Raw genomic sequence first — 24,383 nt, 5'->3', positions numbered from 1 at the left:
TGCAGCACCACCGTCAACGTTGTATTATAAGCCCCTGTTATCGCCTGCATTGGTAGTCTCTGGGTGGAGTTCGCTAAGCCCCGATGGTGCGCCAGAGACATGCAGTCCATGGCCCACACCGAGGCCGCGTAGCTCATTTTCGGTATGAAAACTGTTTTGTAAATCAGAAGCAGTGCTCCAGATTTCATTCCCCAGGTGGTCTTAGCGACTCCGTGCAGGCGACCAAACAGATCTTTCGTACTTTTCGCTTTTTCCGCCAGGTGGTCGCTGAACTTTGCGCCTTCGTCAAACGTAACACCGAGGTATTTCGCCGACTTAGTTGGCTTTATTCTGTCGGCCCTGAGAAGGAGGACCAGTGGTTTGGAAAGCGATCCTTTCAACCACAGCGTTTGTGACTTAGCCGCTGAGAACGTAAATTTGCGCTGCTTCGCCCATAGCGACGCTCTCTCGAGAAGTGCGTTTGCCCTCGTGGTCAGCTCGGCTCTGTTTTTGCCCGAGATCAGCAGCGCCAGATCATCTGCGTACGTGACAAGTTCTGTACCTATGGGCAGCACCTCTGACAGTAGTGGATTTACAGCGTATTTCCAGAGGTCAGGGCCATATTCGCTGCCCTGCGGACATCCCTTGGTGAGGGTTTTCCGTATGACTTGGTCGCCTATTTTCATTTCTGATTGGCGACCGTCGAGGTAACTTTTCGTGAGCTCTACGAGGCCGTCGCTACAGCCGGCGGCCTCCATGTCCTTCACTAGTTGCGGCCACCAGAGGGAGTCGAACGCGCCCGAGATGTCCAGGAAGATCGCATGGACATATTTCTCCGTTCTTGTCTCGACCAGTCGAGGACGTGTTGGATGGCGTCGATCGTTGATAGGTTCCTCGTGAATCCAAACTGTCTTTTCGACATGCGCTCGTTTGTGTCGCGTCTTATCTTCTCTACTATCACATGTTCAAGTGCTTTAGATAGTACGAGTAGGAGGCTTATTGGACGGTTTTGATTTGGCCTCCGCTGGGCCTTTGTCGGGTGATTTCTTGATCACCACGAGCCTGGCCGCCTTCCATGTGCTCGGGAATCTTTTTGCTCGAAGGCATTTGTTGAACGCGTGTGTTATGTTCCCCGCGAGCACTGGCCAGGCCTGCCGTAGGACTTTGGCCATTATACCGTCCATGCACTTCCTAGGTGCCATCCGCCATATGGCCCTTTTGACCTCTTAGACACTGCAGGGTTCGATATGCCCGGGGTCCTCTGAACATTTACTGAAGTAGCCGACCCTCACTCCCGTCTCTGTCCTGGCCGCTATTTGCTCAGGACCCTCATTATCGTAGCTGTCGTTGGGAACCAGGGTGTCCATAAGTCATTCCCCTGTTTCCCTTAGCGTGACCAACTCCGAGTTCGCTTTTCGGCGGCCATTTGCCGGTGCTACGGTAATCGGAGTACGGCCGATATCCCGGCCGCACCTCCGACTTAGCCTCCGAGGTTAACCACTCCGCGCCCGCTATCGTCGGCCCCGTTAAGTGCGTTCGTCGATCCACCGACTTGGTCTTTGAATACCTGAGAGGTCCGCTGTCGGGGTGAGGTGCGATGGCATCCGCTCGACGTGGGTTGCACTGCGCGCTGCGTGCTTCCCTCGCACCGGATTTTCACCGGGTCTCCCCAGTCTGCCGCGATCGGAGCGAGTCCTACCGCGAGAGACCTGGGGAATTCAAGTATTTGCTCCGATGGCCGTTTACCTCCTGGGTCCCGCGAGGGGGCCCCGGGGACTCGGCCGGTGCTCGCCCTGGTACGAATTGAGTCTAAGTCGACGGTACCGACCGGCCGCCCCTCGGCGGCGCGTGCCGTTAGGAGAGCGCCGCTGTGTACGGTCGGAGGTGTCCTTCGCGGGACTTGGTTGGCACACCTTTACTTCGCGTGCTAAGTCCGTGCGTAGCGGGAAGGTGGCTCATTTATGAAAGAATAAGAGCCCACCTCGTCGCCCCAGAGGGCAGCGAGATGGGCAGCTCGAACCCCGGTTCCCATCTAACGACCGGCCCGGCCGCAGGCTAGGACCGCCGCAAATGATTTTTGGCTGAACTCGGTCCCTCGACCCCCGAAGTCGGTCCACTGTGCGGACCGACGTAGCAGGGCTCGCGGTTACAAGTCTCGTGTCACAGACAGGTTCACTTAACCTGCCGTAAATCGGACAATGGCTCGGTGTTAGCAAACTTAAAAGTCAGTACCCATCCACTGCGATGCCCAGCGAAACTCACAAGCCCTTGGCTGTGGTTTCGCTAGATTGTTAAGGAAGTCATTACTAACCACTGTGCGACGGGGAGTTAATAAGACCATACCCTCGGGGGTTTTTACACCTTTAGCCATATGTCGCGAGGGAGGTTAGGTCTCCTTCACGCCTTTTTTCGACGCGATCACATCCCTCCGACGGGTTTCGTCAGGGCACCCGGGCGTCAGGCTGGCGGTCCCCCGCCGGCTGCTCTCGTTCGAGATAGATCGGTGGGTTTCGTATAACCGCGTCAGCGAGCGCTAGATTCGACCCAGGCATATAACTCCACTTCTACTAAAGCGCTACTTCCACAGTCTCCGCGGGGCCATCCACATAAGTCGTGGTCGCGCGGCCGGACGCACGCCACAAAGCTCGATGGGCACTGATACCGTTCGGGCGTTTTAGCAAAGTCGGGTTTTCAGTAGGGCTTTCCACATCGACCTGCGGAATGAGATTGAAGGATCCGTTATCCAGAGTACTCACAACAACTCTTTTCCCACTAGCATCGACATCAGGACAGTTCCTACGCTGCCACGATGCGAGCTCTTATGAGTGGTACGGTTTTCTCTTGCCGGGTGCCGTTTCCATACCGAATGCTCGGGTTTGAGTGCTTGTCGATGGGTGTCTCCCAGCCAGACTTCCACCTAGGTGCGTTACCCTGGCACCCCAAGGTAAAATTTTCGACTTGAAAACTGTTGGGTATTATGTTATTTGTTATGTAACAATTTGTAACCACAAAAAAAAATTTTGTAATCACACCGGTACCCCCGAAAAACCACTTTACAAGTTCCGGGTGCCAGGGTAACGTTACCCCGGCACCCCGTACAACAAAAAATGAAAATTTCGACTTGAAAACTGTTGGGTATTATGTTATTTGTTATGTAACAATTTGTAACCACAAAAAAAAATTTTGTAATCACACCGGTACCCCCGAAAAACCACTTTACAAGTTCCGGGTGCCAGGGTAACGTTACCCCGGCGCCCCGTGCAACAAAAAATGAAAATTTCGACTTGAAAACTGTTGGGTATTATGTTATTTATTATGTAACAATTTGTAACCACAAAAAAAAATTTTGTAATCACACCGGTACCCCTGAAAAACCGCTTTACAAGTTCCGGGTGCCAGGGTAACGTTACCCCCGGCACCCCGTACAACAAAAAATGAAAATTTCGACTTGAAAACTGTTGGGTATTATGTTATTTGTTATGTAACAATTTGTAACCACAAAAAAAAATTTTGTAATCACACCGGTACCCCCGAAAAACTCGATGTACAATATGTATGATTAGTATTTTATATACTATACGATATCGGACATGGCTTCATAATTGGAGAGCAAGCTATATTTGATGGTCAAATGAAAATGGTCATAATTAATTAGGAGGTACTCATATAAGATTACCTCGGCAATATTAAATTAATGGATGCAATGGATACAATTTCATCAACAGCCAATAAGCTGTTAAAAGGTATGCCATCATACATACAAGTTAACCGGTGTTCCGAACCTAACCTAACCCGATCTTTTCTGTCCAGAATTTTCTTTAGACAATAGATATGAAGTAATATCATTGACTGCTTATGAGGGGAAAATAAACATTCAAGAAAATATTAACAACTTCTTAGATAAGGAATTTATTGAGTGTAAAAGCTGCAAAAGTGAGAGAGTTATAACTGCCAGCATAAAAAACCATTTGTTGATAGAACTACTATCATTACCTACAGGTACTTTATACATTTTTAAATAAAGATAAAGAAAATCAATAAATTTATGTTTTTTAATCATTTTAATTCTTATACATTGTTCTATATTCTCAGATCTAGAAGCATCAATAAGCATATCCAATCTGAGTGATATAGGAGCAATCCAAAACAATTATGCAGGAGAAGTCCATTTGTATTTAGATGATATTCCAAAAACAATAAAAATTAATGATATTTATTTTTTGAGAGGAGCTATAGGGTTTTGTGGACAAGACCGGTGGGGATTAAGAGTGACCACAGGACACTATAAAGCGTTTGCATACAGATCAAATGACCAATGGGAAGTGTATGATGATCTCAGAGATGGCATATCATTAAATACAAAAAAGAAGGAAAATATTGAAATGCTATTGTATTCAAAATAAATTGTAAATATAAAACGTCAACATTTCGAATTAATTTTTATTTAAATATATTCCGTTTCCAATTAATACGTGAGGTGCTCAACAGGCATGTGACATTTATGTAAAATAAAAAAAAACATAGTTATCTTACTACAATTATTAGCAATTAATTAAAAATAATGCTAAAGAACACTTTACTGAAAATTAGAGTGAATTAGTAAAGTATAAGTTTAACTTATTTAACTATAAAAATTGTATTCAATGTAAATAATATAAAAGTATACTAAAATTAAATAAATAAAATTACAGGTAAATCAATATAAATTAATACGATAGTCTGTCAGTTCATACTACTAAGTATATATTTTTAGTATACATTTATATTGCTGTAATTAATTGTATTAATCGAAACTTCTCTTTAGATCTAAATATATCACCTCATATTTCTCAATTGGTAGTAAAATGAGGCTATTTCAGCAATAATCAATAGTTTGTCAACAATTTGGGAAATCCATCGAAAATTGGATACAATTTTTTTTTAACTTAGAGTTTTGTACAACCTAAGTGTAAAATTGTATTCAAAATTTGTCCAAACATGAAAACTATTTTAATTATTCATTCATAACTTCAAAAACAATGGTCTAAACTCTAGATACTTGAAAATTGAAATGTAAACACATCTATATAAATGTCTTCCAAAATATTGAAAAACACTAAATACATATAATATATATAAAAGGAAGAAATCAATATTTAGGGACCACAAACATAGATGGAAAACTTTTTTTTTGAATTTAAAATGAATGGTTCAAATTGTCAACTGAACTGGACATAAGATATTGAGTTTGGTTCTAAAATCTTAATTTAGAAAAAAAATCCTATTCAACTTCTGAGACTCAGGTAAGCATATAATTCAAACATACAATTTTCAATTAATTTAAATACGAACTAAATAATGAATGTAAAAAGACAGTAGTTCCGAAGCACCGATGTGGTTACAAATTGTTACATAGTAAATAACATAATGCCCAACAGTTTTCAAGTCGAAATTTTCATTTTTTGTTGTACGGGGTGCCGGGGTAACGTTACCCTGGCACCCGGAACTTGTAAAGTGGTTTTTCGGGGGTACCGGTGTGATTACAAAATTTTTTTTTGTGGTTACAAATTGTTACATAACAAATAACATAATACCCAACAGTTTTCAAGTCGAAATTTTCATTTTTTGTTGTACGGGGTGCCGGGGTAACGTTACCCTGGCACCCGGAACTTGTAAAGTGGTTTTTCGGGGGTACCGGTGTGATTACAAAATTTTTTTTTGTGGTTACAAATTGTTACATAATAAATAACATAATACCCAACAGTTTTCAAGTCGACATTTTCATTTTTTGTTGCACGGGGCGCCGGGGTAACGTTACCCTGGCACCCGGAACTTGTAAAGTGGTTTTTCGGGGGTACCGGTGTGATTACAAAATTTTTTTTTGTGGTTACAAATTGTTACATAACAAATAACATAATACCCAACAGTTTTCAAGTCGAAAATTTGACCTTGGGGTGCCAGGGTAACGCACCTCTTCCACCTTGCACGTATTCGCACACGGGTTGGTCGGGCCCGTGTGCTCTCAGTCAGGTTCGTGCTAAAAGCTCCAGCGCGCCCACGGAGGTCCGCGTGTGCTTCGCCCGTGACGTGCTGGCGCCTCTCGCCCAATCCCACTGGTTTGTTGCAGGTGGTATGACACCCCCACTCGGGTAGTTTGTTCGCGTGCGGAAAAGGAAGGTGCCCTCCATCACCTCGGTCACCCTTATTCGGGGACCCACGCCGAGGTCATTTGACGTGCTTACCAGGTCTGCCCTTCATCAGTACGTTGATACGCCTGGAACACGGTTGTTGGTTTTTCCCGTGAGTCCGCACTGAGCGATTAGGTCCACTCCGGACGCTTGCACCTTGAGCGCGGAGCTTTTTCGTAGCTGACGGTCGGGCAGTCGTATGTGTAAGCAGATGCTCTGCGATCCAGAAGGACCTGCGCTTGGCAAGCTGCCCATCTCTGGGGTATACTGTTGGAGAAGCTAAACTGCTGAAAACTGCCTAGCCAGTCCTCTTTTCCTTCACTGATGACCCTTCACCCGTCACCACCGGTAAGTCTCTGAGACCACCTCAGGTGCTTCCTATTCCCCCGGGAAGCTTGGTTTGGAGATGCGCCCTCCACTGGCGTTGAGATCGGAACGGGGCCCTCAGGTGGCCCAGGGGTGCGAAGACGCGTTCCGGCCGTTCATCATCCGCCCAGTCCTGTACCCAGGCAGGACATCGTCAGCCGCGGTCTCAATCCCGCGGCTCTTTTTCCGCTTTTCTCGATTCTGCACAATCACGAGTAAGCGTTTCGTGAGGGCGCCTGAGGGTGTAGCCTCGTTTGGGCGCCCCCCCGCCTTCCTACACATTTCAGACCTTTTGTGATTTAGCGTGTTCTAAACCACTGGGTTGCCACCCTGGAAGGTACAGGTGGTCCAGAGTACTCGGAGGTCCTTGGTCATTCCGCTAGCACCAAGCATGACCTGCCCCGAGCCCTTGTGATTACAGTTCAGTTAACTCGAAGCTATAGGGCTAGCTTCGTTAAGACCGTACCCCGCCTGCCCTTTTCCCGGACCAGATAAGTCAGCCAGTCTCTCAACGTGACTCGTCTTGGCGTGGTCGGTAGCAGGTATGTACTTGTACTGGTCAGTCTACCCGCCCGGCTCGTCGTGACCTGGTTGGGCCGTCCTTGCCAGGCGGAAGAGTGCCATTGAGTCTTCACGGGGTTACCTCGATGCCCTTTCAGCAACCTAGGTCAGACAGCTCCAGGGGCCCGCCAGCCCCTCCCCGACCGGCGGGCGCTTCACCCGTAAGGGCGCGGGAACACCGGCCCGGTGTAACCAGCAGTCACCCAGACCTGCCCTCGCTCTGCCGCCTTCAGAGTTCTGGTGGCCTCGTGTTGTTTGTAGCGGTCGGTTTCCGCTCAGCAACGGGGGATCCGAGCCCGCCGTCGCCGTCGTCACCGCAGTTTCTTTAGCCGTTCTTACGGCAACGATGGGCCTTAGCTCCCGTTTCCTCGCTTCCGCCTAACGTTACTAAGATGTTACCTGCCCGTAGGTTAGGTATGTGGTTCCTGACTCCGCCCACTCTTCGGTGATTTCAGTCTTACGGTAACAAATTGTGCTTATTTTGACGACAAACTGTGTTTGCCGGCCCGCGGGCTGGTGCGTTCAAGGTTTTGCCACTGGTGGCGCCCAGCCGTCGAGGTTGGTTCCGGCGCACAACATCGGAGTCCTCCCCCCAAAGCTGGGTCATTTGTAAACGATTGACTGAATCCAAATCACCGCCCCTCCACCGACCAGGTCACCAGTGCGCCTTCCCATCCACTCGGTTTTATCTCTCCCTCCAGGGACGCATCTTTGCTCATAGCTAATGTAAACCATCTATCGGTCAAGGTACTCATGAGGGAATTTCAGAGAGGTAATCACCCGACGTGACGCCTTAAGCATACAGGAGCTAGCGTCGGCCTTTTGTTATTCTCATCTCACGCACTTCAGCGAGACGTTCGTCAGAGACGCCGTGATTGGATCTCGTGTCACCGGTTGATTCACGTAATCAACCGTAAATGGGACGATTGGCTCGGTGTTAGCAAACTTTCTAAGTAAGTATCCATCCGCCGGCGACGTGGACGCCCCGGCCTTCGGCAAGCGCCGCGGTCTGTCAGCCCCGCGACGCCTAGCGAAACACACAGGCCCCACCTCTTTGGCTGTGGTTTCGCTAGATTGTTAAGCAAGTTAGTCAGCACCGTCTAAGACGAAACCAAAATGAGCAATCCGTCTACGGCGGATTGAATGGTAGGTATGTGCCGTCACATGTCCGGTACTTTTTTCTTATATAAAAAGTGTAAAGTCGAAAACCGTGTTGGAGTGTCTAGAAAGTCAGTCATATCAAGCCAAAATCTATTAACTTCAGCTAGTAGGTAGGCTATTCGACTTAGTCAGATAGCGAACAATGTGCTGCAGAAAATAAGTCTAGTATGTACAGCTGCTATAAGTGAGGAGAAAAAAATAGTATTTTCCAAAAACCCAATCATACAACATTCGAAATAACTTACGAAAAATAAAACAAATTAGTATGATATTGTTAAGAACCCCTGATTAGTACATATTTTATTTTTTATATATCTATATATGTTAACAACATATATAGACAATCATAATGCAGAGTGTGTGTCGTAAGACGCTGCTACCGTGGGAACCGCTGAATAAGGGTTTTTTATGTGAGACGGGGCACCGTCACGACAACACACAGGGAGTCAGTCAGTCGTAGAATTACGAGTGTTCGATTAACAGTTTGTAGCTATACTTAAGATTTTTACTACCAATTTTAATAAAAAATACATTAATTATTTTAAAAATGGGACATTGGGCCAGAGACTGCAGGTCTCTCCAAGTGAAGCCAAATAATGGTCAGACACCTCAAAACGCCCAAAAGAAGATCGTTAATACAATTACTAGTCGTTACTGCAAGAAACCAGGTCACACCAAGGAGGAATGCAGGAAACTAAAATACGTAAATTCAAAGCGATCCGCAGAATCTCCAGCTACTACCTCACACAATTCAAAAAACTCTACACAGTCGAGTGCCGACGGCGGGCGCCCGGCAGGAAGCCTGAAAACAGCCGCAATTTCATTCGCAGAAATATCTTAAATAATACGGCTCGCCAGAAAGTTGAACAGGATCATGTACAGTTTCAAAGCCCTCAGACCATTCCAGCAAACAGCAAATTTTTAATCGACTCTGGCAGTGACTTAAATTTAATCAAACTCTCATCATTGCGCGATGAAGTAATAGTATACGACCATACCGTGTACGAACTCAAAGGAATAACAGATAATTTTGTGACGACTCTAGGATCCGTCACTATTGAACTCCAAATTGGAAGTGAAAAAAGAAGCGTTGAATTCCAAGTTGTTAAATCTGATTTCCCAGTACCAAATGAAGGAATCTTAGGCAAACCATTTATTATCGGACATGGAACTATAATCAACTACCAGTCAAAGGAATTAATCCTCCCTCCTCTTGTGAATTTAACCATACTACCAAGAACAGAAATTCTCGTTGCCATTCCAGCTCCCAATAAAACAGAGGGTTCAAACATTTTAATTTCAAGCCAAAGCATTACCAATGCCCTCACCTGTGGAAATTGTGTTACCACAGTGAGAAATCATCTTATATACGTTCCCTTTATTAATCCAACAGACAATGAAGTTCAATTACAAATCCCTCAACTAGGGCAACTCGAGCACGAAGATTTCAACGAAGCTAATGTGCACTTATCACAAATTTCGGAAAATACGGAACCTTGTGTTGATGGGACCAGAGTATCTCGCTTACATTCAGCCCTGTGAACCTGCCATTTAAACTCAGAAGAAAAATCCTCATTGCTTACTGTTTGTGAGGAAAACTCTGATGTGTTTCAATTGGAAGGGGATAAAATTACCGCAACAACCGCCATTACTCACGAAATCAAGACTTCAGAAGCCGTTCACCCAATTCATGAAAAACCATACCGACTACCCCAGCGACATCGACAAGAAATAACAGAACAAATGGAGACTTTAGAGCGAGAAGGTGTAATTGCCCCTAGTGACTCTCCATGGAATGCTCCTCTTTTGGTGGTTCCGAAGAAACCGGATGTTAACGGAGTAGTGAAATATCGAGTATGCGTTGACTTTCGACGACTAAATCAAGTTACTGTGGGAGATGCTTTTCCACTTCCCAATATCACGGACATCTTGGATCAGTTAGGCAAGTCCAAATACTACAGTACACTCGATTTGGCCCAAGGATATCATCAGGTGCCAATGAACCCGGCCGATCGCGAGAAGACAGCTTTCTCTACAGATAAAGGTCATTTCGAATTTTTGCGGATGCCGTTTGGTCTAAAGGGTGCTCCCGGAACATTTCAAAGGATGATGAACAAGGTACTTTCCGGCCTGAATGGGTTAAAAGCGTTCGTATACCTTGATGACATCATTATTTATGCTAAGGACCTCCCAGATCATTCACAAAAACTTACAGAAATTTTGGAAAGGCTCAGACAATTCAATCTAAAACTACAGCCCTTGAAATGTGAATTTTTGAGGAAAGAGGTCACTTATTTAGGACACCAAATTACTGACGAAGGCGTTAAGCCTGACCCGAAATTAGTTGAATGTGTTCAGAATTTTCCAGTACCCCCAAAACGTAAAAGGTATCAAATCGTTCTTGGGACTCTCTGGGTATTACAGGCGTTTCATACAAAATTATGGACAGATCGCTAAACCACTAACTTCGTTACTTAAGAGGGATGTGCCATTCAAGTGGAGTGATCTATGTCAACAGTCATTCGAAAAACTGAAAAACCTTCTAATAAATTATCCAATCCTTCAGTATCCAGACTTCACCAGACCCTTCAATCTCACTTGTGATGCTAGCAACTACGCAATTGGTTGTGTACTTTCTCAAGGTCCAATTGGGAAGGACCTACCCATTGCTTATGCATCCAGAACATTAAATAGAGCTGAGATAAACTATAATACCACTGAAAAGGAATTAGCCAGCATAGTATGGGGAGTTAAAACTTTTCGCCCGTACCTTTTTGGTCAACAGTTTAAATCTTAAATTGGTGCGTACGTTTATTTTGTGTTGTGCGTAAAATCCATAACAATATAATAACAATGACAATTTAAAGAAAATAATATGTGTTAAATTCTTAATAATTTAAATAACATATAGGTACTTAATATATAATATACAGTCATATAATGTAAAATTAACATGTATATTATTTATGAAAAATAACGTGAAAAAAAATGCAAAAAAAGTCAATTTACGGGCGGCCGTGCCTTTGAATACACGGTAGTCGGTTGCCGCCCGAACAGAGGTACGACGGTTTCGAACCCGGACCTACCTATGTTTGGGGAACCTACGCCTAACCTATCGAGCCACAGTTTGTGATGCAAATCATGGTCAAAACTTCAACAATTAAGCTGTGTGTCTACGGAGCGACGTAAACCAATATATTCGATATACATCGATGTAATCGTATATAATTCTATGTATCATAATTCTACACACTGTTTAAACTTTAATTGTATTTTATTCACTTATCTGACCGTTATTATGTATGCTTGAATGTATTTGTGTTTAATAATACATTTAATTGTGTTTACGTTAAACAATATACCAGCTACGTTATTAAGGACCAAACAATACGTCTACAATCACATAATGCAATATTTATTGAATCAAAAACAAAACAAAAAAACAGTAAATATTAATTGTGCACTTGTGCGTTGGAACGAAGACCGACTGACATTTCGTGAACGCGAATTTTTAAGTGTACAAACCGTATATTCACAGGGTTTAAAAGAAATAAACTTAACAAATAGAGCACAAACGGCAATTGAAAAGACGAAACGAAAAGCGATAATAACGACCTACGCTGGCGTCGATTGCGATGGCTATGGACCGATATCGCGTACAAACCACGTGGTTTTTAAAACAAACGAACTATATGTGAAAATGTCTAAAAGTCGAAAAACAGCGTAAAAAGCGTAACGTTTTTCGAAAATGTTTAAAAACCGACCGCCGCCGCCGCGGCGAAGGTACGCGATTGGTCGCGCTATAGGGAATCGACGGAATGGGTCCGGCGGACTGGGGAAACGGAGCGGTGTTTAATTTTTTCAACCATGAGATCCTCCATGAATTCCCTATAGATCAGCTGTTTTTCTTGCGATTTTATAGAATAAGATTAGAAGATAACATAGCCATTTCACTATAGATAATATAAGAATGGATAGGACATAAGAACTTATCACATGAAATTTTAGTGATACTATTTTTAAGGTTATATGGGGCAAATATTGATATGATAATTGATAAATAATAATAAATATTTTAAATATTTTAAATATTTAACAAAGTTTAGAGTGGCCGGGTGTGTGGGTACTTATACTTGTACAGGGGGGGGGGGGGGATATAGCGAGTGCATATCGAGGGCTACAACTGACTACAACTATTAATATTTATCAATCATAATACAATTTACTATTTAGCATAATATGCTACCTCCTCTTTCGTTTGTTGTCTCCGCCTTACAAACGTACGTCACTGCAATTTTCGTTCACTAGTTTCAATCGTGTACTGTTAGTTTTGATATTGGAGTGAATAGACCTATGTCCTATTATTGAAACTATAGTGAAGGAACATTTGCCAATATATCCCAAAATATCGATATATCGTACGCGAGACAACAAATGCATAGGTAAATCGCTTCTCCTTATAATTAGCCCGGTTATCCATTAGTTATTAATTATTAGTTATTACAATATTACAATATTTTACATGATAGAACTGTAATACGTAAAAAAAAATATGTTGAAACCATACTGCAGAAGAATAATCATAAAATTAATTAAAGTTCACACTTTTTTTTAAAGTTGAAAACTGTCCCAAGTCTCCCGAAAAATGGGGTGACTTCGGACACCTTTTGAATTTCATTGAAAACCGATGTTAAAATTACAATGGTTGACTTCGGACAATGTAGATATTTTTGGAAAAAATGTAATAAATTAAAATGAAAAAACACCAAACATTTATCGTAAATACAACATAATTTATTTGATATTCTAAAAAATAATTCTGTACTTTTCTATAAAAATGTCAATTTAAAACTTACTTTTTACTTTTTTTGTTTTTACTGGTCGTATTGTCATTTTTTTTTATATCTAACAGCATCAACTGCATTTTTAATATCATTAGGATTATAATTCTTATAAGAACGACCTCTTACATTGTTGACAGATGATCTGGACATAGTTTATGTGTTGTCCAAAGTCACCCTTCGTTTTGTAATAATTAAGACGATTTAACACTACAGTGTGAGTTCAAATAACTTTTCACTTTGCACATATTGTGGTCTGTATAATAATATGTCTAACGTAAATAAAAGTTATCACTTATATCACTATTATAAATTAAAATAGGGCAATAGTCAATAGATATTAATTAATAGTCAATACTGCAGACTACTGATAGTTATATAGTTTGTAGATAATCAAAAAATCACAAAAAGTTATTATAGAAAAATAATTTTAAGTGAGTAATTAGTATTGGTTCTTTTTTCTTTTGTATTTGTTTATAATAATAGCCAATACTCAAAAGGTATATGGTATATCAAAGTAAGCTGGAGATGTAAATTTTAAAAATTTTTATTACATACAAAATAATAAAAATACATCAATATATTATTATACAAATAATATTATAAACGTAATAAAATAAAAATAACACTATATTGTTTCTAAAATAATAATATAATTGTAATGAAATAAAAATGATATTATAATATTCACAAAGAAATATTGTTTTCATAGTGGTATTGTAATATTATAGTAATAATATCATTACGATTTTGCTACCTGGGTCACGTTTAAAATTGATGGACCAACTACTGTTATAGATTCCCCATTTACTGATGACAAATTACATTTTTCTTTTTTTAATTTTGTCTTTCTTAAATATCTGTCAAAAATCACTTTTGGTATTACAGTAACTGAAGCACCACTATCGACTTCAAATGTCATTAACTGATCATTTACAACCAAATCAATAATAAGTGGTTCATTTACTTTTAAATGTTCAATACTATTTATACAATGAATATTATTAACAGTTTCTACTAATTTAACATATTTTTTTATTTCTACACATTACCGATACATGTCCTTTTTGTTTGCAACTGAAACACTTCCATTGTTTTGCTGGACAGTAACGAGCATTATGAGTTCTTCCACACCGGTAACATTGACTCGTATCCTTACTTACCCTGTTAAGACTGACTGTACGATTGACTACCTCGTTTTGACACATCGGCGCTTTGGTTGGTTGACTGACTACTACTCGATACTGCACTGGTATTTTTCTTAAAATGATCTGTCTTTGACTGTGGTTTATTTTTGTAATTTTTTACGATCCAGTTTACTTGAGATTTATTTGTTATTTGGATGGACTGATTTCTCACTAATTCTGAGTCTAAAGCTTTTTCACATGCTTTCTGAAAAGTTAGTGATGATTCTCCCAGCAAATTTCTTTGACAAGCTTCATCCGCTAGACCTAACGTAGTGAAATTCTTGTACCGATTCCCCCAGACTTTGACAGCACTGATTAAATTTAAAACTATCACTCATCACTTAACGTCGCGGCGAATATATCACTTCCAAATATATGACTAATTCTTCAAAAGTCTTTTCTGTGGGATGACTCGGTAAACATGCGTTTTTCGACTATAGGCTTCTGAACCTATAAACGCAATGATGTGCTTTTGACGTTGATCATCTTTCACTTTTAACACTGACCACTGAGCCTTTAAACAATCAAGATAATTTTTAAACGAATTCTGATCTGGCACATACGGCGAAATTTTTTTCGACATTATGAACTTCGTTACATTGAACACATTTCATATATTAATCACGCACATATATAATCTAAACGATTTTCCTTTATACATTATTTAAAAAAAAAAAAACGTATATCGTATTTTCTTCGTCGCCATATGTTATGTTTGAACTTATATTAACAAACATAGACGCGGAGTGCGCAATCAACTAAACGACTGTCAGCGTGTACGAACCAATTAAGACTGTTTATTATATTCCAAAAAGGCTATAGCAATATCGCGCTGTACGCCGATACCGATACATAATATTATATATTAATTAGGTAACATTCAAAACAATATTCGTTCAATAGTAATGTCAAAAGATCGTTTGCTGAAAGCAAAGTAAACATAAAACAAATATTTTATATAGTTTTTTTTTTAGATATATTTAGAGATGATAAAAATACACTATATTTGATTTTTTTTTTTTGTATAATACCGTATTCGTTAGATAAGACGTATAATAATATACAGTATTAAATTTTGTAGTATGTTAAATTTACAGACATTGAACACATGTTCTAGAACTATTGATCAATATACAGAAAACATTTTAAAACTATCTTATCACAAGAAATATTGTAAAGTAAATTATTATATTAATTTTTTGAAGTCATGCTATTAATCTTGATGTTTTTTTTAAAAATGATGTAGCTATGATTGTAGCCACGAACATATAATAGTAAGGACTGGCTACTGCTCGACCAGTGTGATTCGCTTATTGTCGCCATTTCAATAATAATCCGCTAGGGTCGCTACTGTGCGTTCGCCCTATTGCCGCCAATGTAGAAGCGTAATTAGCCTATACAAACAAGTAATACTTCAAATTTAAAAACTTCAAATTGAACTACATGATATAATTAATTATATCATGTTGTATAATACCTATATTATAGTATACAATTTTAATAATCTTACTTTATAAGTATTTTCACCGATTAAAAATAAAATAATAGTTGTTATTATAATTAATAATGATTGAAATTCGGGAATAAGATTATGCAAACATTTTAATGATTATTTCATACTTTCATAAATCATAATATTGAATACATCAGTAGTCAGTAGTCTGGTGCAGTTATTTTGTTAAGGTTAAGTAATAATGATTTATAATATTTATTACAAATTTTCATTATAGTTAGGTTCATCAGAAAATATAGTATTGAAATGATAATATATTGTACCTACTGCATACTTGTTAAAACAGAATGAAATCAAGAATTAAAAAACAAAACTTTCTTAAATATCAAAAAAGCCGTATTTTTTTTTAAGTATATAGCAAAATAAAAATATATTGTACCCAATAATTAGTTGGTATGTGACTTATTAGTATCTAAAATAATTTATCCAGACCAGAATAAAATTAACTATTTTAATAATGTATGCATGGGATGATAAAATAAAGGTAGGTATTAATAAATCAGAAAATAAAACTAGTAGGTAATAGTTAATTGAAAAAATGTCTACAAAACACAAACTATTGTAATGAAGCATTAATTATTTTTTTTATTTAAAACATTAGATACTATGTACAAATTAAGTTTACTTAACTTAAATAAGTAATGCCTAACTTAAAGTAAATTTTGAAATCTTTTTTTTTATCATGTTTTCTTTTTTTGTTTCTGTTTGGGCAACAGCGTTGTTGTCCTGCTGTACATCGCGTCGGGTGCCGAACATTCGCGAAGTTGAACCCCGTTCCCCTCCACCACCCTTGATAGCACTGGTGGCGCGCTTATAGCCGGGGAATATCGCCATTAACCAGTTCTGCCCGCACGTCCGTGCTTGGCCGGTCGTTTGTTGTTTTTTTGTTGTTCTACCCGCGCCATCTTTTGTCGTTGATCTAGTGTCCGGATCCGTTCACCGACCGCGCTTTTTTTTCGCATACACGCCGTCATTGATCCACGCGTGCCCGTTTGTTGTTTTTCTTTGTCCGTGCGTTATATCGGTCTCGCTTGTCGCGTTGTTGAGTGCGTGGGTGCGCCCCCGTTCGCCGGTTCATAGTGGTTCGCGATCGGCCGACTTTGCGTTTCCACGTGGTTTCCCACTGTGCCCTGCTATACGCCGTTACGCCGCGAGCGCCGCACCAGTCAGGTGTGCCAATTGCATCATCGCCGGTGCGTCGGTAGGTGCCCCAGTCCCGCTTGGTGTTGTCCATTGGTACCAGTGTCGTCCATCATCGTGCCCAGGAGTCAGCTGTTGTCGGTTCAAGCCACTATCATAGTGTCACCATCGTCGCAGATAAGATTACATATGTTATTGTTTATATAGATATTATTTTGTACATCGCCATTCCCGAATAGTAGGAAAGTGTAAGATATGATCATATCCCCCGTTTTATAACACGACTGTATTATATGTGTCGGTAATAATAAATATGTTTTAGTGCCACCAACGCACACCTTCAATTTAAGTGTTAAGTTACCTACTCCTAATCACACACAGGTTATAACGCATACAATTACCCGCCGCAAGTGTCGTACGGTCAGCTAGAGATATTACCTCAATAGCTCCGTGACGGTGCGCAAACAGTTTCAATAAACAATAAACTACCTAATAGTAAATTTTCACATATTTTTACGTACTGTTGTTATCGGTTGTTGCGAATTTGTTGGACGAACGCATATGTGGCGCTCATAGCGGAATTTCTCTATTATGGCGACGATTACTGAATCATAATTTTATATGGACGAGATAGCAGAGAGCAGCCCCGGCTACAATGCCATTGATTATATACACAACTCAGCTCTCTAGATATTATAATTATAATACTACCTACCATTAAGAATATTTTTGTCTACGATAAAATATACAATATACTATACCGTAACGGAGGCACAAGCAATTTGTCATTCAAATTATGAACAGTAGATTGCATAAAATAATATAGTAAGAGATAAATAAATAAATAGATAAAACAATTCATAGTTATAAAATTGTATATTTTTTTAGGGTTAATTAAATACAACAGAAGTTATTGTGCAAATTTAATATAAATGAAATTAAGATTTAATTGTAATGTGTAAGGGATAATTGTAACAAATTACTTAGTTCATATAATACAATAAATGATAAATATTAGGTTAAAAAATGGGGAAACAAATAAAATTAATTTTTGTTCTCCCCTCTCATGGGTGCATTTAGTAGGAGTAAATCCATAATAGTATGTACGTTATATCGTTAAAATTCAAAATATTTTTGGGCCTGTAAAATAGTGAATAGTTGTTAGATCAAATGTTTTAATGCAACCGTGTTGAGAGAACAAAAACTTAACAATATAATTAGAATATAGTTTAAAATATATAGATTAATATTAGATAAGCTAAATACTCAAAATATTGAAACGTTACTCCAATATAACGTAATACAAGTCATTAAAATAAAAATCGGTTTTACACTCACAGTAGATTTTAATTTCACTGTAATTACCTGCAAAATCAATTGGTATTAAATTTATTGATTGCGTAAATTATATTCATCTATGAAAAACCCAAAGATTTCGATCACATAAAGAGATATTTTCACCGCAGCTCAGGCCGTGCAACGTTTTATTCAACACAAAGCGATTGTAAAATTTCTTTTTACAGTGAAAATATTGGAATTTTCTCTTATCATAAAATAAAAATAGTTTTTAAATTTCGTTATATTGATAACGATTTTATACTTATACTTTTTATCGAGACAGATAAATGTTATCTATACTAATATTATAAAGAGGAAAGATTTGACTGTTTGTATTGAATAGGCATCGAAACAACTGAACCAATTTAAATGAAATTTGGTACATGATAGCTTAGACACGGAGAAAAAACATAGGCTACTTTTTAATACTAAAAAGGGCTGTAAGGGGCTGTAAGGGACTGAATGGGGCTAAAAGGGGCTGTAAGGGGCTATACTGGTTCGAATTGAAAAATTATTTTTTTGTTGGATAGTTCATTCATCGAGGAAGGCTATAGGCTATATAAAATTACGCAACGATCAACTAATAGAAGTGCTGAAACAGGGATTTTGAGATTTACGATGGAAATATTTGTTTATAAATGGTTGCTATTGGTTATAGGAGATATAATTAATGGAAATGGTATTTATTTATTATTGGTTGCTATTGGTTAATTTGGCGGATCAGATACAAGCATGCATCAAATCGAATTTACACATATTGCCTACTAGGGTGGCTGAGTTGCACTTACTGCAGTGAGTTACACTAAAAAGGAGTTGAACAATCACAATTTGTTTAAGAGCTGTATTTTGTTACGGGCCACAAAGTGCGCAAGATCAGCTATAGCCTATATCCTATATAAATTAATGTTGGTGTGCAGATCTCTGGGAAGAAGATAGGCTAATTTAAAAAGGGTTAAATTTGGTTTTTTTATTCGTCGGAATTTAGTACCGTTAGGTTAGGTTAGAATTATGTATTAATTGATTACCCAACCTGCATGCTTGTAAATTAATCATTGTTGGCTGTATAATACTCTTAATTTAAGTAAAAAAAATATTTCTATGAAAAATAATTATTTGTTTACATCACAGCCCAATTTAAATAAAATTTTCAATGATTTCTTAGAACCGGTAAGATCCGAAAAAAGTATTTTTTTATTAAAATGGGTTCCAAACAACGTTTCGGTTCTTAGATTTTATCCAGGAACCAGTTCTTTAGGTTCTGGTTTCAGTCCCTGGACTTCCTATTCTAAGGTATTATTTAGAATACGGTCAGGTACCACACATTGTTCCCCCCCACTGTGCACGTATACTACCAATGCACGACAACGGACGACGATCGACGAGTTTCAGGTGCATATGGTCAAATAGTATACAAAACATTTTAACTCAACCGTTCATATTAGTTGTCAACGATGAAGTTATACGACACTCTAGACGGCAACGTGTCGAGGGAAGTACCCGATTCCACCAAAAATGTATCTTTCCCTTTTCCACCAATACTCGTTTCCGCCAAGAAAAGTTATACACTTCGATTATATTAAAATATTTTGTAACTTGTAAGTAATAAATTAATATAAAAAATAATAAATAAAATATTCAATTTTAATAAATTTGGTTCAATGTAAAGAAAATCATATATGTTAAAGTTTATTTAAAATAATATAACTGTCAAATTGTCAAATGTATAAATAATAATAATATAATAAAGTTTATAATCGTTAATTTCATAATAATTGTAAATGATATAATAGTATTTATGTAAAATATTGTATAAAGTAAAATGGGGGGAAAAATTATATATTATAATTATAGTATATTAATTTAGCTATGTATTTTTACTTTTATATATATAATAAGTTGATATTTTTTTTAAAATTGTAAGATATAGTTTTCACAAAATCATACCTGAAATTTAAAACAATATTTTGTTGTAGTAAATAAATATAGTAAATCATCGTATTAAACGCAATATAGGTTAAAAAAATATGTTACCTTCCAATTATTTGATTTTTGTTGTTCGTTATAATTCGCTCATTTTTCTTTGGCGGTTTCTTACTGTGTGGTCTTTTGGATTATTTGATATGTTATAACTTTTTAATTTTATGTACACGTCCATCTGAACTTGTGTTATTAAAAAAGTTATCCATTTTATAATTGGAGGGCTTTCTTTATAAAAGCTTTGATTGAATCTTGAATGGAATGACTCACATGAGTTGGTCGTCCGTTGTAGGCTACTTGACATAGCCGCCCACAGTGCTGGTGGATATATACTATTTATACCAATATAATAATTGTCCAACAGGTAATCTAAATATTTTTCGACACGTTCATCAATAGGACAATATGACATAAAATTTTCAACGAAGCATTCAGTAACTTCGGACGGCTCCAAAAAAGGTGAACCAAAAGTATGACGTATCCAAATTCCAATTTCAGACGATTGATTTTGGTATTCTGTCGACAACCCGAGCTTTTGCAGTTGCCGATACCAAGCCTGCGTCGAATGAATTCGACATCCGATTATTTTTGTTTGTGGCCAAATTGCACTCACATAATTTAAAATTGTCATTTCGAAATCAGTGGTTACTAAACGTAAATGAATCGATGAACATTTATCGACAACGAATTTGAATGTATCCATATACGTGTTCATATTCTTATCTGGTAATAAACAAAACACCAACGGGATATAATGACCATTTTTAATACCATGTGTCGCCGCCACGACAGAATAACCACCATAATATATCCTGCCACCGACCCGCTCAAACACACACACACGCACACAGTCGTATCATTAATTAATTAAAAAAATTATTATTATTTCTAGCACAGCTCAAATAGGTGTAGCAACAAATTATTATTATATTCGTTCGGCCAGAAGGCCCGTGTATTATTATTTATAATCACATTGATATTATAATGATATCATATTACAATGATTTGTTTGCTGAAATAATTATACGCTGATATTGTTCCTAAACCCTTACTGTTATAAATTTATTCATATAGTTTTTAAGCACACACCCACACAAGTATACACCTACACACTCCACTACCACAACTAGTACTCACATGTTTTGATCGGCGAACCTGTCCAATTCTTGTTGAGTACTAAACCATATACACAAGTAGCACACAGGTCGGTCGGGGAGTAGTGGTGTAACGGCGCATGGAGTATTTTGGTGACCGGGTGGCACGGCCTATTATTGTTCGTACCCGTACACCGTGAATTGTGAACATTTGCATGAAAAATCTAGCAGCATATTTAAAAATTCCATCCATATATAAACCATTTATTTCACATAAAAATCGCATGTTCGATTCGCATGTAAAAATGATTATGTGTTTTTCTTCATCATTGATTGATAAAAATTGTTTACCTTGTTAAGTATTCGTACTTATATTGCTTAACGTTTCATGTACCTCTGCAATATTTTTTGGATTTTCTGGAAGCACTTTTTTACGTGCGTCATAAATACTTTTTTTAGCCGTTTTACGTTGTTATTTGTGAAATCAGATGAACCTTCCATTTCAGATATTTCTTTTTAAGTTATTTTTTTTTGGTCTAGTACACAGATCATCAACTGCTTTCCTCTTACAATTTGAGTTGATAATTTGTCTTTCAATTGCGGTTATTGAATATGGTTAGTGGTTATGTGTAAAGTATTGACAGGTTAATACTTCATATTAAAATTTACCATCAGTGTACATTTTTGCGCAACTACTTTTTTTAATACATCGCACAACGAATATTTTAATCAGATGTGCTAACTGACCCAATAAAAAATTTAAAGTTGTTTAGTAATAATATTTTGTTTCCACGTTTACTCTCAAAGATTTTAGCTTTAGCTTTGGCCATTATAAATTTTAAAAGTTTCACTCGCACAAATAACGTTTTATTTTACCCTCACAATTGTAACGCACAATTTAAACTTGCAACCTTTGATAAATTATTATCTTAGTTAGATATTATCTTGGCCAACTGACATAAATGGTAAGTATGATAACGTTTCAACGTATAATAGAATACGATAAGCGTGTATAGAATAATGATATATATATCATATATATAGTCACATATACATTAATAAATATATCTAATAATTGACAAACTAAAGGCGTTAATACCAGAACACATTTATATTATTACTAGCTATCTCACCCATGTAAATTTTCAAATATTAAAAAATTGTTTACATTAATATTTTCTATTTTATGTTGTATATTAATTAATTACTTACAACAGCTTTTAATATAATTGAAGTGTATAACTTGTCTTGGTGGAAACGTGGTCAATATCTCATTTGGTGGAAAAAGGAAAGGTACTCATTTGGTGGAAACAGGTATTGGAGGAAAAGGGAAAGGTACACTTTTGGTGGAAACGTGTTACGACCGTGTCGAGGTGCATGCTTCTAATGAGGCCACGACCCTCTAGGCACGATTTGGCCTACCGTTGCGTAGCAAGTATACGACGCGCATGTGTCTTGGTAGCGTTAAATATTGAACGTTTAACGTTTCTGAAGTCAGGTAAGAAGTTTCACATCAATAAATTTGGTATCAAAAAAATACAAAATACACTTACTTTCACTTTCTAAAATTAAAATGATAAACATATTTAATAATTATTTCCTTTTACAAAATGTTTCATTACGTAAAATTTTGCAAAGATTTATTTATTTAACGTCGAAACTTGAAATGGAAGTAACATTTGAATTCATCGATAAATTATTGTATATGAATAACGATACTCCACGGATACGGAGTAAAAAGATTCAAAAATATATTAGTCTATCCCCACAAATTTACCAATTTTTTTTTTAGAGTAAAATCATTGTTTCAATATAGTTCACTGTAATTTAAAAGTTTTACATCTTTAAACACCACGGGTGTATACTGTATACATAGTAAGCTATGATGTCATAATTTGTTTACCATACTATGCGTAAACAAAAAAAAAAATTCGTAAAGTTACGGTGAAAAGAGTATGTTACAGTATATTAGACTCTAATATACTGTAAAATACTCTTTATATTTACTCTAATAATTAGAGTATATTAATTGATACTTTCACTCTAGTCTCCAAAATAAATTTTAAAACCATCTTATACAAAACATAACTGATAACGTACCTCCTAAATCTGGAATAAAATAAAACTGTAGTTACTAAGTATAAAATATTCATGATTTTTTTTCTGCTATAAGATTAAAGGTTGAATTGAAAATTATAAACACGTGGTTTAAGACCAATATTGAAATTGAATTATAATCATAATACTGCTGACTGCCAAGGATCCATATAACGTAATACATTTTTTTGTACCGTCGTCCGTATGCTACCGATTATCGTTATTTCAAGTATCCGTAAGTGGTAAGCCTATATTGTTATAATTCGTCAGTGGCATCATTTCAATTTTCAATAGAAAAGGCAAAAGTTATGACCAGCCCAAATGGGTAATTTGATATAACTCCTCGCAAGTACATATTAATATTATATTATGTTCCTTTTCCTTTTCCTTCATAGAACACATATATTCATAGGTACATTTCAACTTTCATGCACATAAACCTAAACCATTAATTGGTAATTACCAATTTATCATAATAATTATTTAGTACCTACTCAATTTAATATTTTCCTATAAATAATAATTAATACAGGCATATGTTTGGTCTAATATTTTATAATACTAGTTAATCAAAAACTACCGGGAACCGGCCAATCGGACTTTGGGCTGCTTTTTAAATCAGACAGGGGTAAGTGCCCACCTTGTCTCACAACTAAATGACGCCAATGATTAATGATTACAGTAAATGGACAGAAGAACCACGGGAATATAAAAATCCAATTTCGAATTACATATTATTTTCTTAAATATTGTTTTCTATTCAACTATACTAATTCAAAACTTACTAAGTCGAAATTTTATACAATATTTATACTTCAAAAGGTTAGATATGTCTTATTTATTTGGCGGGATCTCTGCAACCATGTGGAAGCGGACTCTTGGGGCATCCCCTATAAGTTGGTTACAAAAAAAAAAATTATAGGTCGTAGACCGATAACGGGGATAACGATTCCTAGACGGTT

The 24,383-nt window shown here is 37.6% G+C and overlaps 1 protein-coding gene across 1 annotated transcript; it reads left to right on the top strand.

Moving 5' to 3' along the window:
* Positions 1 to 3,489: 3,489 nt before the first annotated feature.
* Positions 3,490 to 4,657, top strand: LOC132947815 (uncharacterized). The gene is made up of 3 exons (XM_061018044.1): positions 3,490 to 3,722; positions 3,790 to 3,978; positions 4,072 to 4,657. Exons 1-3 carry the CDS (start codon positions 3,674 to 3,676, stop codon positions 4,380 to 4,382), a joined length of 549 nt encoding a protein of 182 aa, XP_060874027.1. The 5' UTR covers positions 3,490 to 3,673; the 3' UTR covers positions 4,383 to 4,657.
* The last annotated feature ends 19,726 nt before the right edge of the window (positions 4,658 to 24,383 follow it).

Source organism: Metopolophium dirhodum, chromosome 6, assembly GCF_019925205.1.
Source record: "Metopolophium dirhodum isolate CAU chromosome 6, ASM1992520v1, whole genome shotgun sequence".
NCBI classification, from domain to species: Eukaryota; Metazoa; Arthropoda; class Insecta; order Hemiptera; family Aphididae; genus Metopolophium; species Metopolophium dirhodum.
Note: the sequence above shows the minus strand (reverse complement) of the source record. Positions and strands in the feature narration are given on the sequence as shown.

Bases quoted from the DNA above. Each gene is read 5' to 3' on its own strand.
- LOC132947815 (XM_061018044.1), top strand. From the start codon at position 3,674: ATGGATGCAATGGATACAATTTCATCAACAGCCAATAAGCTGTTAAAA. The intron at 3,723-3,789 runs GTATGCCATCAT...TTTTCTGTCCAG, and splicing joins AGCCAATAAGCTGTTAAAAG to AATTTTCTTTAGACAATAGA. The intron at 3,979-4,071 runs GTACTTTATACA...CTATATTCTCAG, and splicing joins ACTACTATCATTACCTACAG to ATCTAGAAGCATCAATAAGC.